The sequence below is a fragment of the Acinonyx jubatus genome, chromosome B3 (assembly GCF_027475565.1).
Source record: "Acinonyx jubatus isolate Ajub_Pintada_27869175 chromosome B3, VMU_Ajub_asm_v1.0, whole genome shotgun sequence".
NCBI classification, from domain to species: domain Eukaryota; kingdom Metazoa; phylum Chordata; class Mammalia; order Carnivora; family Felidae; genus Acinonyx; species Acinonyx jubatus.
The window spans coordinates 27415872-27432190 of NC_069386.1; the positions used below are offsets into that span (position 1 = coordinate 27415872).

The 16319-nt window shown below is 35.2% G+C and overlaps 1 protein-coding gene across 7 annotated transcripts in view; it reads right to left on the bottom strand.

The window, feature by feature from the left end:
- The window catches only part of HERC2 (HECT and RLD domain containing E3 ubiquitin protein ligase 2), a 264682-nt gene that overhangs the window by 214135 nt on the left and 34228 nt on the right, over nucleotides 1–16319 (bottom strand). For all 7 annotated transcript variants that reach the window (XR_008299026.1, XM_053223673.1, XM_053223676.1 and 4 more), the window contains one exon: nucleotides 14785–14922. Coding sequence is in view for 6 of the 7 variants with exons in the window: in XM_053223673.1 (XP_053079648.1) it covers nucleotides 14785–14922 (138 nt within the window). In the remaining variant the exon portion in view is untranslated. The remainder of the gene's footprint in view (nucleotides 1–14784; nucleotides 14923–16319) is intronic.

Genomic DNA, 16319 nt, shown 5'->3' on the forward strand with positions numbered 1-16319 from the left:
CTCTCACCCTCCCAGCTCTCAGAGAGCAGAGCTGTTGACTTTTAACATTCCAGATGTTAAGTCCCGCTGGTTGCCAGAACTCAGAGAGTCTGGCCCCTCCGCTTTTGCAAGCCAGACTTCGGGGACTCTGCCTTGCCTGGCGGGCTGCCCCTCCACTGCCCGGCTCCCACCACCTCTCTGTCCTTCCTACCCTCTTCCGTGGGCCTCTTGTCTACGCTTGGCTCTGTAGAGTCCGTTCTGCTAGTCTTCTGGTGGTTTTCTTGGCTATTTAGGCAGATGTGGGTGGATTCTAAGTGATCAGCAGGACGAGGTGAGCCCAACATCTTCCTACGCCATCATCTTCCTGTTCCCCTCTAAAGTTCTTTTGATATTGAACAATGCCCCTGGCCATGTAGAACCCCTTGAGTTTAACACTGAAGGTGTCATCAAAGTGGTGTTCTTGCCTCCAAACACAACGTCTCTAATTCAGCCTCTAGATCAGGGAGTCATAAGGACCTTTAAGGCTCATTACACACAGTACTCTGTGGAAGGGATCACTAACACTGTGGAAGAGAATCCTGATAGGACATCATGAAAGTCTGGAAGGATTACACCACTGAAGATGCCATTGCTGTTACAGAAAAAGCTATAAACACCATCAAGCCTGAAACAAATCTCCTGTTGGAGAAAACTGTGTCCAGATTTTGTGCATGACTTCATGGGATTTATGACAGAGACAATCAAAGAAATCAAGAAAGAGGCTATGGATAAGGCAAAAGGGTGAGGAGTAAAGGGTTTCAAGATATGGATCCTGGAGAAATTCAAGAGGTAACAGACACCACACCAGAGGAATTAACAGAAGATAATGTAATGAAGATAAGTGATTCCCAATCAGTGCAAGCAAGACAATGAAGAAGATGTAGAAGCAATGCCAGAAAAAAAAGTGACATTACACAACTTCACAGAAGGGTTCCAATTATTCAAAAACAGTTTTGACTTCTTTTACAATGTGGACCCTTTTATGATATGGGCAATGAAACTAAAGCAAACAGTAGAAGAAGGGTTGGCACATACAGAAACATTTTCAGAGAAATGAAAAGGCAAAAAAGTCTGAAATTACAATGTATTCCCATAAAGTTACATTGAATGTGCCTGCCTCTCCTGCCTCCCCTTCTACCTCCTCCAATTCTTCTGCCTCCACCACCCCTGAGGCAGACAGACCAACCCCTCCTCTTCTTCCTCCTCCTCAGCCTACACAACATTAGGACAATAATGAATACCTTTATGATAATTCACCTCCAATTAATGAATAATCATGCCATAAAGTTAATAAAGTTATCTGATGTATATGTGAGTGCCGTTGTGTGAAAATCTAATAACTGTACAGCAAGAACTGTAAAAGACACTTTTATGTTGTCATCATCATCATCATCGTCATTAGTATTCAACATTTAGAACGTCGTGTGCAAGACTTATATGGAAGTAGATAGCCTACCCTTATAGAGGCATAAAGTGATATTTAATATAAAATTAATAATGTGTTAGTTTCCTTGCTGTTTTATAACTTTCCTTTCAAAGAATTACATTACTGTACAGTATGCACCCCTCTGTCTCTCACTCTCATAACTGGACAAAATGTATATCAGCCTATCATCACAGGTAAATGGTTTTCTAAAAACTTTTAACAATGTTTCCAATACTGCATTACAAATATGACTGTAATACAGTATGCTATAAAAATCTTATAACAATCCATTCATTAGCGTATAGGTGAGGCTACCATGAAGCAATTGTATCAATTACACTAGGCTACCATAAAGCAATCACATTGCTGCTTCTTTGTTATGGATTCATGAATCATTATACCTGTAAATAAATAGGAATTTCTTTTTCACAGTATCTTTTCATTTTTACTATCCAGCATTTATAATATGTATATCCAGTGCATATCATATAAGACAATATCGAAATATTATTGACAATTCATCTTGAAAACAGACCATGTAAACTTACTGCATCAATACACTACAGTCCTATAAATGTTTTTTTTCTTTTTCTTATGATTTTCCTAACATTCTCTTTTCGCTACCTTACTTTACCATAAAAATACAGTATATGATACATATAAAAAAAATACACGTTAATTGACTGCTTATGTTTCCAGTTCCAGTCCACAATAGGCTATTAATAGTGAAGTTTTGGGGAAATCAAAAGCTATATGAAGATTTCTGACTGGATGGGGATTAGTGCTCCAATCCTCACATTGTTCAAAGACTAACTGTAGTAAAATGTGTGATAGGTAAGTGGTATTTCCATTATACTGCTCTATTATATTATGTATGTCTGAATTTTCCACAATTAAGGAGCTTTTTTTTAAGTACCTAGAAGACAACTGCATGAATGAAAATAATTCAAAGGATTCTGATCTCCCAACTAAACATAACACTGCCTTAAGCTGAGCAGTAAATTAAGTTCCCTTCTGCAAATTCCCTACACCAGTAAAGCTTCCAGTGTTGGCAAGAGCAGGAGTATCCTGTGTATGTTGTCTCTGATGATTATTAGCCATGAGGCCACTACCTTCATCAGCCTGGCAGCTTCAGATCCTGGGAGCCAACAGCCACATTCCTACTAAATTTCTCTGTTGGCCTCTGGGACAACATCCAGTAAACTAACATTGACAATATAGGAGTCCCAGAAGAAAGAGAAAGAGAAGGGGACAGAAAACTTCTTTGAAAAAATAACATCCGAATATTTCCCTAATCTAACAAAGGAAAAGACATCAAGATCCAGGAAGCCCAGAGAGTTCCAAATAAGACAACTCAAAGAAACCCACACTAAAATCACATTGTAACTAAATTAAAATGCCTAAATTAAAAACAAAAAGAATCTTAAAAGCAGCAAGAAAAAAACAACTTGTTGCATAGAAGGAACCCTCAGAAGATATTCCAGCAGAAATTTTGCTGGCCAGAAAAGACTGGCATGATATATTCAAAGTGCTGAAAGAAAATAACTTCCAACCAAGAATACTGTACCCAACAAAGTTATACAGAACTGAAAAAGAGATAATTTTCTAGACAAGCAAAAGCTAAAGGAATTCAGCACTACTAACCCCTTACAAAAAACGTTAAAGGGACTTCCTTAAGCTGAAAAGAAAGGTAACCAATTAGTAACAAGAAAATATATGAAAGTACAACTCTCACAGGAAAGAGAAATATATAGTAATGGTAGAAGATTAATCACTTATAAACACGGTATAAAGGTTAAAAGACAAAATTAGTAAAAATACATTATATACTACAATAATTAAGAGATACACAGTACAAAAAGATATAAATTATGACATAAAAATATAAAGCATGGGGGTGAGAGTAAAAAGTCTGAGCTTTAGAATGTTTTCAAACGTATGCTGTTACCAACTTAAAATAGACTTATAAATATGCAAACCTCATGCTAACCATAATACAAAAACCTACAGCAGGTACACAAAAGATAATGAGAAAGAAATCTAAGCATAACAATAAAGAAAGCCATCAAACCACAAAGAAAACAAAAGAACAGAGGAACTACAAATCAGCCAGAAAACAATTAACAAAATGGCAGTAAGCACATACTTACCAATAATCAGTTTACATATAAGTACAGAAAGTTCTCCAATCAAAAGATATGGAGTGGCTGAATGGATAAAAGAACAAGATCTAACTATATGCTTCCTACAAGAGATTCACCTTCAGACATAAGGACACAAAGAGAAAGTGAAGAGATTAAAAAAGATATTCTGTGCAAATGACAACCAAAGCAGAGTGGGCATAGATACACTTATATCAGACAAAACAGACTTTAAAATAAAGACTGTATAAGAACCAAAGAAAAGCATTACATAATGATTTAAAAAAGCCAATGCAGGGGCACCTGGGTGGCTCAGTCAGTTGAGCACCTGACTCTTGATTTCAGCTCAGGTCATGATCTCACAGTTGGTGGGACTGAGCCCCATGCTGGGCTCCACACCTTCAGCACAGATTCTCTTTCCCCCCTCTCTGACCTCCCCCACCAAAATAAATAAATAAACATTTTTTTAAAAAGTCAATCCAACAGGAGGATATAACATTTACAATATTTATGCACCCAACATAAGACCATATAAATATTTAAAGCAAATCTCAATAAACCAGCATGGGACTTTGATATTCTCCTTTCATCAATGGATAGATTATCCAGTCATAAAATCAGTAAGGAAATATCACCTTAATTTACACATTAGACCAGATGGACATAGCAAATATATACGGCAAAACAACAGAATATATAGTCTTCTCAAGTCAACGTGGAAATTCTCCAGGATATTAAACCACAAGAAAAGTCTTAATAAATTTAAGAAGACTGAAATCACATCAAGCATCTTTTCCAACCACAATGGTATGAAACTAGAAATCAATTAATTACAAAAAGAAAATTGGAAAATTCACAAATATGTGGAGATTAAGCAGCACACTACTTGGCAACCAATGCTTCAACCAAGAAATCAAGAGAAATCAAAAAATACCTGGAGACAAATGAAAATAAAAATAGAGCATACCAAAACTCATGGGATGCAGCAAAAGCAGTTCTAAAAGAGATAGGCAATAAACGCCTACATCAAGAAACAAGATACATCTCAAGTAAACAATCTAATTTTACACCTCAAGGAACTACCAAAAGAAGAACAAATGAGGGATAAAGTTGATAGAAGGAAGGAAAAAACAAAGATCAGAGATGAAATAATGAAATAAGTAATAAAAAGCAAAAGAAAACATCAATGAAACCAAGAGCTGGTTCTTTGATAATTTAAACAAAATTGACAAACATTTAGCTAAAGTCACCAAGAAAAAAAGAGAGGACTCAAAATCAGAAATGAAAGAGATGTTAGGCTGACAATACAGAAATACAAAAGTTCATTAAGAAACTACTATGTACTTACTACTATGTAAGAAAATTTAATCAACAATCAAAAACCTCCTAACAAAAAAATGTCCAGAACCTGATGGCTTCACTGGTAAATTCTGTCAAACATTCAAAAAAGAATTAACACCAACCCTTCTCTTAACTCTTCCAAAAAAATTGAAGAGGAGAGAACACTTCCTAACTCATTTTATAAGGCCAGAATTATTAATACCAAGGCCAGATATGGACATCACAAGAAAAAAAAAAATTACAGGCCAATTTCCCTAATGAACATACACACCAAAATCCGTAACAAAATATTACCACACTGAATTCATAAATACATTAAAAGGACAATACATACACCATGAACATATGGGATTTATTCCCAGAGATGCAAGGATGATAAACATCCACAAACCAATCAATGTGGTGTATACATTAACAAAATGAAAAATAAAAATCATATGATAATCTCAATAGATACAGAAAAAGCATTTGAAAAAATTCACCATCCAGTTAAGATAAAAGCTCTCAACAAAGCAGGTATAGACAGAATGTAACTCAAGATAATAAAAGCCATGTATGACAAGCCTACAGCTAACAATGACTTAACAGTGAAAACCTGGAAGCTTTTCTTCAAAAATCAGGAACAAGACAAGGATGCCACTTCATTCAACATAGTATAAGAAATCCTAGCTAGAGCATTCAGGCAAGAAAAAGAAATACAGGCATCCAAATTGGAGAGGAAAAAATAAAACTGTCACTATTTGTAGATGACATGGTATTCTACAGAGAAAACTCTGAAGACCACCAAAAAAAAAAAAAAAAAAAAAAAAAAAAACTGTCAGAGCTAATAAGCAAATTTAGTACAGTAAAATACAAAACTCAATACACAAAAATCTGACGCATTTCTATAAATAATGAACTATCAGAGAAATCAAGAAAACAATCCCACTTATAACTGCATCAAGAAGAATACCTAAGAATAACTTTAACAAAGGAGGCCAAGACCTGTACACTGAAAAATAGAAGATATAGATGAAAGAAACTGAAGATGACACAAATAAATGGAAAGATAATACATATTCCTGAACTGGAAGAATTAATATCGTTAAAATGTCCATAGTACTTAAAGCAATCTACAGATTTAAAATCCCTGTCAAAATTTCAATGGCATTTTTCATAGAAACAGAATGATCCTAATAGTTGTATGGAACCACAAAAGACCAGATAGCCAAAGCAATCTTGAGACAAAGAACAAAGCCAGAGGCACCACACTCCCTAATTTCAAACTATATTACTATGTTATACTAATCAAAACAATATGGTATCGACATAAAAACAGACACACAGATCAATGGAACAGATTGGAGCCCAGAAATAAACCTATGCATATATGGTCAATTAATTTACAACAAAGGAGCCAAGAATATTCAATGGAGAAAGGACAGTTTCTTCAATAAATGGTGTTGGGTAAACTGGACAGGCATACACAAAAGAATGAAACTGGACCACTATGTTACACCACACACAAAAATTAACTCAAAATGGATAAAAAACTTGAATGTAAGACCTGAAACCATAAAAATCCTAGAATTCAACATTTGTGATAAGCTCCCTGACACAGACCTTGGCAATGATTTTTTCAATCTGACACCAAAAGCAAAAATAATCAAATGGGACTATAGCAAACTAAAAAGCTTCTGCATAGCAAAGGAAACTATCAACAAAATGAAAAGGCAACCTACCAACTGGGTGAAAATATTTGCAAATGATGTATCTGATAAGGGATAAGGTGTTAATATCCAAAATATATTTTAAAAAACTCATACAACTCAATTGCAAAAAAAAATGTAATTAAAAATGAGAAGAGGATTTGAATATACAGTTTTCCAAAGAAGACATACAGATGGACAACAGCTATATGAAAAGGTACTCAACAACATTTATCAAGTAAATGTAAATAACAACTATAAATCAATATAACCTCACCTCTATTAGAATGGTTAGAATAAAAAAAAAAAAAAAAAACAAGAAATAATGAGTCCTGGTTAAGATGTAGAAAAAAGGCAACACTCTTACACTATTTTTGGGAATGTAAATTGGTGCAGCTACTATGGAAAACAGTAAGGAGGTTTCTCCAAAAAATCAAAAACAGAATTACCATATGATTCAGTAATTCCACTTCTTGGCATTCATGTGAAGAAAACAAAAACACTAATTTGAAAAGATATATGTACCCCCATTTTCAGCATTATTTACAATAGCCAAGAAATAGGAACAAACTAAATGTCCACTGATGGATAGATGAGTAAAGAAAATATGGTGTATATACACATTGTAATATTATTCAGACATAAAGGAAATACTGCCATTTGTAACAACATAGATGGACGATGAAAGTATTATGCTAAATGAAATAAGTCAGACGTAAAAAGATGGATTTTGAAGGCATTATGCTAAGTGAAATAAATCAGATATAAAAAGGTAAATACTAGATGATCTCACTTGTATGTGGAATGTAAAAACAAAACAAAACAAAATCAAACAAATAAAACCAAGCTCAAGGATACAGAGAACAGATTAGTGGTTGTTTGAGTCACTGGGGTAGGGTGGTTGAGGGAGCAGGCAAAACAGATAAGGGGATCTAAAGATACACATTTTCAGTTATAACATGAGTAAGTCATGTGGGTGTAGTGTTCAACAGTGACTATAGCTAATACTGTACTGCATGTTTGAAAGTTGCTAGGAGAGTGGGTCTTAAAGGTTCTCATGACAGAAAATTTTTTAATTATATATGGTGACTATGGTAACTGGACTACTATGGTGATCATTCTTATATATGTAAATACCAAATCAAGATACTGTACACCTGAAACTAACATATTACATATATCATTATATCTCATACTTATTATATATCTCATACATATTATACCTCATCTTAAAAAAAGAAAAAAAAATGAGCAGCCACAGGACCTATGGGAATATAATAAAAGATCTAACACTTTTCTCATTGAACTTCGGGTGGTTAAAGAAGGGGGTGGGATTGAAAAAGTATTCTAAGAAGTAAAGCTGAAAACTTCCCACATCAGCAAGATGTATATCTACAAACCTAAGAAGGTGAGCAAATTCCAAACAGGATGTACCCAAAGAAATCCACACTAAGACACATCATAATTAAACTAAAGGCAAAGAAAATATTGTAAAAGCAGCCAAAGAAAAACACCTTAACTATGGTGGAATAACAATTCGTGTAACAGCCAATTTTTCATCAGAAACCACAGAGGCCAGCTGAAAGCAACAAAATATTTTTAAAGTGATGGGGGGAAAAAAAGGAATCATTAACACAGAATCCTAAATACAACAAAAACCTCCTTCAGGAATGAAAGGAAAATAAAACATTCTCAGATGAAGGAAAACTAAGAATATATGTCATCAGCAGACCCACACTAAAAGAATGGCTAACGGAAGTTCTCTAAACAGAATGGAAACAATAAAAGGAAAACCTTGGCACTCAGGAAGGAAGAACACTGTAAGTAATACATGGGTAAATACAATAGTATTTTCTTCATCTCTTGACTTTTCTAACATGTCTGAACCTTCACCCAAAAATTATAGTATTACCAAATGTGGTTATAAATACAAGCAACAAAATATTTAAGGCAATCATATAAACAGAAAAGGATAAACGGAAGGTTTCTGTACATCAATCAAACTGGTTAAATGACACAACCAGGAAACTGTCCTTAGTTATACATATATAATGTATTAACCACACAAACTACTAAAAAGGATACACAAAAAAATAAACTCAAAAACACTATAGATAAATCAAAATGGAATTCTAAAAATGGTCAAGAGAGGCAGTATGAACAAAACAAAAATGAATAAAACAGAGCAAAGAGAAAATGTAAAACAGAAGTCTTAATTTAAGCAACAATTTATCAATAATTACATGAAATTCAATGCAGTCTAAATGAAGACACCAATTAAAAGACAGATATTGGCAGAGTAGACTAAATAACAGAACCCACCTATAAGCCATATACAAGAAAGTAACTTCAAATGGGCAAAAGTAAATGGACAGAAAAAACAAAAAGCATGCAAACAGAAAGCAAGAACGGGTATATTAGTGTCAAATAAACGTCAGAGCAAAGATAATTACTAGAAACACAGAGCAACATTAAAAAATGAGAAGAGGTGCCTGGGTGGCTCAGTCAGTAAAGTGTTTGACTTAGGCTCAGGTCATGAACTCACAGTTCATGACTTCAAGCCCCCAATCAGACTCTGTGCTGACAGCTCAGAGCCTGGAGCCTGCTTTGGATTCTGCGTCTCCCTCTCTCTCTGTTCCTCCCCACTTGTACTCTGTCTCCCTCTCCCTCAAAAATAAGATTAAAAAACAAAATTTTTTTTTCAATATATGAAATTTATTGTCAAATTGGTTTCCATACAACACCCAGTGCTCATCCCAAAAGGTGCCCTCCTCAATACCCATCACCCACCCTCCTCCCCCTCCCACCCCCCATCAACCCTCAGTTTGTTCTCAGTTTTTAAGAGTCTCTTATGCTTTGGCTCTCTCTCCCACTCTAACCTCTTTTTTTCTTTTTTTCCTTCCCCTCCCCCATGGGTTTCTGTTAAGTTTCTCAGTATCCACATAAGAGTGAAAACATATGGTATCTGTCTTTCTCTGTATGGCTTATTTCACTTAGCATAACACTCTCCAGTTCCATCCACGTTGCTACAAAGGGCCATATTTCATTCTTTCTCATTGCTGTTGACTGCCACAATTTCTTTATCCATTCATCAGTTGGTGGACATTTAGGCTCTTTCCATAATTTGGGTATTGTTGAGAGTGCTGCTATAAACATTGGGGTACAAGTGCCCCTATGCATCAGTACTCCTGTATCCCTTGGGTAAATTCCTAACAGTGCTATTGCTGGGTCATAGGGTAGATCTTAAAAAAAAATTTTTTTAATGAGATAATTGTCAATCCACCATTAAAACATAATAATTCTAAATGTGTATGCACCAAACCACAAAATATGTGAACAACAACAACAACAAAAAAAACTGAAAAGAGAAAAGGACATTTACATACCCTTACAGTTGAAGACCTCAACATTTCTCTCAACAACTGACACAACAAGACACAAAAGAATGCAACAACACCACTGGATCTACCCACAGGATCTTGGATTGGAACAACCAACACAATCTAATCAACATGTTTCAAACACTCCAGCAAATAGTAGAATACACAATCATTCACAACAAATATCAAAACAGTCATATCCTGAGCCACAAAACAAACCTCAACAAATTTAAAAGAAGTGAAATCACAGAGTATGTTCTCCAAAACAATGGAAACAAACTAGAAACCGAAAAATTCAGTTACAGAAAAATAATGGGAAAATCGCCATACTCCTGGGAACAAAAAAACACACTCTTAAATAATCCATGGGTCAAAGAGGAAGGGATATCAAAAATACACTGACTTGAATTAAGTTGTAAATAGAACACAGCAAAATGGGGGGCATGGGGGGAGTTAAAGCAGTCATGAGAGAAATGTACAGTACTGGCGCGCCTGGTGGTTCAGTTGCTTGAGTGTCCCACTCTTGATTTCAGCTCAGGTCATGATCTGATGGGTCATGAGATCAAGCCCCGCATCAGGCTATGCACTGACACTGCAGAGCCTGCTTGGGATTCTCTCTATCCCTTCTCTCTATACCACTTCCTTGTTTGTGTTTGCTTGCTCACTCTCTCTCAAAATAAATAAATAAACTTTAAAAAACAAACAAAAAAAGAAATGTACAATACTAAATACATCATCTGAAAAGTGGGAAACTTTCAAATCAATAAATATAAGCTCCCATCTCAGCAACTTAGGAAAAAAATAGCAAGATAAATCAAAAAGTAAGCAAAAAAAATGGAAATAACTAAGAGCAAAAACAGTAAGATTGAAAATGGAAAAAACAGTAGAGAAAAATCAATAAAACAGAGAACTGGTTCTTTCAAAAGATCACAAAAACTGACACACCCATAAACAGGACTGACAAAAAACAAAAAGAGAACAGACATGAATTACAATTATCAAGAAAGAAACTGGCTCAGGGCTCCTGGGTGGCTCAGTCAGTTAAGCGTCCAACTCTTGATTTTGGCTCAGGTCATTATCTCAGGGTTCATGAGATCAAGCCCCATGTCGGGCTCTACAATGACAGCACGGAGCCTGCTTGAGATTCTCTCTCGCGCTCCCTCTTTCTCTGATCCTCCCCCATTCACACTCCTACTCTCCCAAAATAAACTTAAAAAAAAGAAAGAAAGAAATGGGCTCTACAGATAATTAGGAGCTATTAGGGAACAATTCTACACATATAAATTAGACAACTTAGACAAAATGGGCAGATTCCTCAAAAAATACAAACTACCCCAACTCAGCAAATACAAAACAGATCATTTAAATTGCCATACAACTGGGGCACCTGGGCGGGTCAGTTGCTTTGACTTTGGCTCAGGTCATGATCTCACAGTTCATGGGTTCAAGCCCCACATTGGGCTCTGTGCTGACAGCTCAGAGCCTGGAGCCTGCTTTGGATTCTGTGTCTCCCTCTCCTGCTGCTGCTCCCCAACTCATGCTCACTCTCTCTCTCTCTCTCTCAAAAATGAATAAACATTAAAAAAAAAAACTTTTTAGGGGCGCCTGGGTGGCTGTCAGTTGAGCATCCGACTTCGGCTCAGGTCATGATCTCACGGTTCATGAGTTCGGGCCCCACATTGGGTTCTGTGCTGACAGCTCAGAGCCTGGAGCCTGCTTCAGATTCTGTGTCTCCCTCTCTCTCTGCCCCTCCCCCACACACACTCTGTCTCTCTCTGCCTCTCAAAAATAAATAAACATTAAAAAAATAATAAAAAATTAAATTAAATTAAATTAAAATTAAAAATTAAAAAAATATTTAAAAAGAAAAAGAAACTGCCATACAACTATTAAGAAAACTGAATTCATAATTTAAGAATCTCAAAAAGGAAATCACAAGATTCAGATTGCTTCACTGAAGAATGTTACCAAATATTAAAACATAATTGACAGATTCTAAACAATCTCTTCTGTAATACAGAAAAGGGAATACTCCCAATACATTTTAAGAAGCTAGTATTAGCATGATATCAAAACCCAAAACAGTACCAAAAAAAAAAAATTACAGAATATTGTTCTCGTGAATTTGGGCACAAAAATCTTTAACAAAATATTAGTAAGTAAAATTAACTTAATTCTAGAATTAATAAAAAGAACATCATCACCAAGTGGTGTTTATTCCAAGAATGCAAAGCTGGTTCAATAGTCAAAAATCAGATCCTTCATATTAACAAACTAAAGGGGGGAAAAAATCACATGACAAATCAAGCAATGTAGAAAAAGCATTGGATAAAATTCGACACTCATTCACAATAAAAACTCTCAGGAAACTGGAATAGACAGGAACTTCTTCACCTTTATAAAAAGCATCTATAAAATTTATGCTAACATTATAGTTAACAATGAAAAGACTAAATGTTTTCCCCTTAAGATCAGGAATAAAGTAAGGCTGCTCTCACCACTTTTATAAAACATAGTAAAGAAGTTCTAGCCAGAACAATAAGGCAAAAAAATGTAATAGAAAACACATAGATTGGAAAGGGAGAAATAAAACTGATTGTCTACATAGAAAATTCAAGAAAGCCTCCTAGAGTAATAAGGTTGCAGGATACAAGATAAACATATAGAAATAAATTGTATTTCTATATACTAGCAATGAATACATGGATATTAAATTATCCACTAGCAATGAACACATGGATATTAAATTATCCAAAAGTTATTTAACAATTTGTAAGGAAAGGCAAAGGAACCAGAACAGCTAGAACAATATGAAAAAATAATAATAAAGTGGGAAGAACCAGTCTATCTTATTTCAAAACTTACTCTTAGTTATAGTAATGAAGAGCATGCTGTGGGCAGAGAGATACACATATGGATTAGAACAGAATAGAGAAACCAGAAATAGACCACACAAGGATACCCAAATAATTCTTGACAAACGTGCAAAACCAATTCAATGGAAAAAAGGTAGCCTTTTTCAAAAAATGGTGGAGCAATTATTTATAAGCAAAATAATAATAATAAAATAAAAAATAAAAAAAAAAACCACTTGACTTAAACCTCACATTGCACACAAAATTTAACTCAAATGAAACAGGAGCATACATGAAAAACATAAAACTACAAAACTTTTAGAGAAAAAACAGAGGAAAATCTTCAGGCTCAAGGTCTAGGCAAAGAAGAGAAGGAAGAGGAGGAGGAGGAAGAAAAAGAAAACAAAATCTATACTGAACTTTATCAAAATTTTGAAACTTTTGCTGCGCTAAAGACACTGTTGAGAGGGTGAAAAGATGAGCTATGAACTGAGAGAAATTATTTGCAAACCATATATAAGACAAAGGACTAGTATCTGGAATATATACAGAAGTGTAAAAACACCATGATAGAAAGAAAAAGAAAAATCTAACATGAATAGGTATTCTACTGAAGAAGATACACAGATGGTAAACTGCCACAGGATTCTGCAAGTTAAAACCATAATGAGATACCACACCACACACCTAATAATAAAAAAAAAAGTGACAACACCAAATGATGGTGAGGACACAGAGAAACAGGATCACTCATACGCTGCTGGAAATGAAATGGTGTAGCCACTGTGGAAAAGTTTGCCAGGTCCTCAAAAAATTAAACACAGAATTACTACATGATGCAGCAATTCCATTCCTGGGTATATACACAAATAACTGAAAGCAGAACTTATGTATACTTACACTCATAGCAGCATTATTCACAACAGCTAAAAGATAACAGCAACATACATGCCTATCCATGGATGAAAGGATAAACAAAATGTGATCTATACACATAATGGACTATTATTCAACCTTTAAAAGGAAGGAAATTCTCACACATACTACAACATAGATGAACCTTGAAGACATTATGCTAAATAATGAAATAAGCCAGACATAAAAGGACAAATACTTTATGATTCCACTTACACAAGGTAACCAACTAGTCAAAATCCTAAAGACAGAAAGTAGAATTGTGTTTCCAGGGGCTGAGGGTAGGGAAGAAACATGAGTTACCATTTAATAAGTATAAAGTTTCCTTCAGTTTGGGAATATGAAAAGGTTCTGTAAATGGATGGTGGTGATGATTACAAAACATTGTGAATATGTTTAATGTCACTGAATTGTATACTTAAAAGTGGTTGAACCAGTCAATTGTATGTTATGTAGAATTTACCATAATATAAAAAAATTTTTAAGTTAAATTTTTAAGAGTTCCATAACTGGGGGTGCCTGAGTGGCTCAGTCAGTTAAGTGTCTGACTTTGGTTCAGGTCATGATCTTGCAGTCCATGAGTTCAAGCCCCATATCGGGCTCTGTGCTAACAGCTCAGAGCCTGGAGCCTGCTTCAGATTCTGTGTCTCCCTCTCTTTCTTCCCCTTCCCCACTTGCGCCCTGTCTCTCTCTCTCTCAAAAATAAAGAAACATTAAAAAAAATTTTTTAAAGAATTCCATAACTGTGACATCTGGATGGCTCAGTCGGCTTAGCATCCAACTCTTGATTCCGACTCAGGCCATGATCCCAGGGTCATGGGTTCAAGCCCCACGTTGGGCTGTGTGCTAAGCATTAAACCAGCTTAAGATTCTCTCTCGCTTCCCCTCTGCTCCTCTCCCTCACACTCTCTCTCTAAAATAAATTTTAAAAAAAGAATTCCACTACCAAAAAACAAATGTCCATCTGGTCCATCTGATACTTTCCAAAGTACCAGAATCTCAGAAGTTCAGAATACATACCTGGTTGTTTGCCCCATACCCAGCTCTCTAGGATTGATCTGGCCCTACATGCAGGTGCAGGAGTTTCTTCTTCATCTCTTTTCTCTTTGTCATTCAGATCTTCTTTCTTTGTTCCACTTTGAGTATCAACTCCATCATCTAAAAAATTAAAAATCAAAAAAATATCTATAAATTCCTTTTCAAAATGTAGCATCCACTTGTCAGTCTCTTTGCAAATGTCCCTCCCAAAAATGGAAAGTTCATTACAATACTCAACATTAGCTGAAAATTTGAGGATTAAAAGAAAATTATATGAATCATCACCATAAAAGGTACAGTGTGATTTATGAAGTAATGAATGGCCCAGTAACCTTTTAATAAAGAAATCAATATATCATTCAAACTCTTCTTTGAAGCATGTCTTCTAAAATATTCCATCAATTCCTTACTACATTTCACAACTAAGAAACTTAGTCTTTTTTTTTTTTAATTTCCTTAAATAATCTCAACACCCAACTTGGGGCTCAAACTCATGACCCCAAGATCAACAGTCATGTGTTCTACCCACTGAGCCAGCCAGGTGCCCCCCAGAAACTTAGCTTTGATATCACCTAATTGAATTTCATGTGAACTGCTTTTATCCAGTGACCCCCAAGTGCGTCCAAAAGAAGGGAGGATGTGTAATGGGAGCATGATTCAAAAATCATTTTTAACTCTATGTATTGCCCTACTCCACCAAGAACCACTGCTACACAGGACCACCACCATTGACAGAGTATAATTCAGGAGTTTTGGGACCCAAAAGTTGAAAACCATGACTTTAGACCACTGACAATTTAGGTTTCAGTCAAGAACAAATGTCATGAAACTCCTTACAGAGCAAATAAAGACATAGCTCACCTAAACCTTGAAGTATAAACATGTCCTATCCTAGAAGGCCAATACTAAATGAATTATTTTCTACATAATTAGAAATACACATATAAATCTGTGAAAGAGATATCATATTACAAACAGGAGTATCTAAAAATAACTAAAACCAACAAGTGACAAGTACTCAAGAAACTCCCGTATTCTGTAAGAAAATTATCAGATATCAAACAGGAGAAATCCCAAACGACTAATGCTATGAAGAGTTACTCAAACTCATGTTTATAAAAATATAAACTAAAACAATAAAATAATACATTACATTCACCAAATTGGCAATCATTCGTAAACTAAAATATAAGCTCCAAGACAGGATTTTTTCCCCCTCTTCATCTGGTACTTGGTTATCCCAAGTACCTAGAACAATGCATGCCAAGAAGTAAGCCTTCAATGATCTGTTGGATAATTAAGTAACATGAAGTGTCAGTGGAAATGTGGGGCTAGAGGCACAGGTGGCCAAAGGGTAGACAGATGTTTTTTGAAATATGTACATTTTTATACATTGCAAATATAAAATCACACAGCATCTCTAAATTAAGCACTAATGTTTGCTTAAGTCATAGAAAAAGACCTGGAATGAGGTTCTCAGCCCTCAGAAGCACTGGGTGAGGGGTATGCATATACAC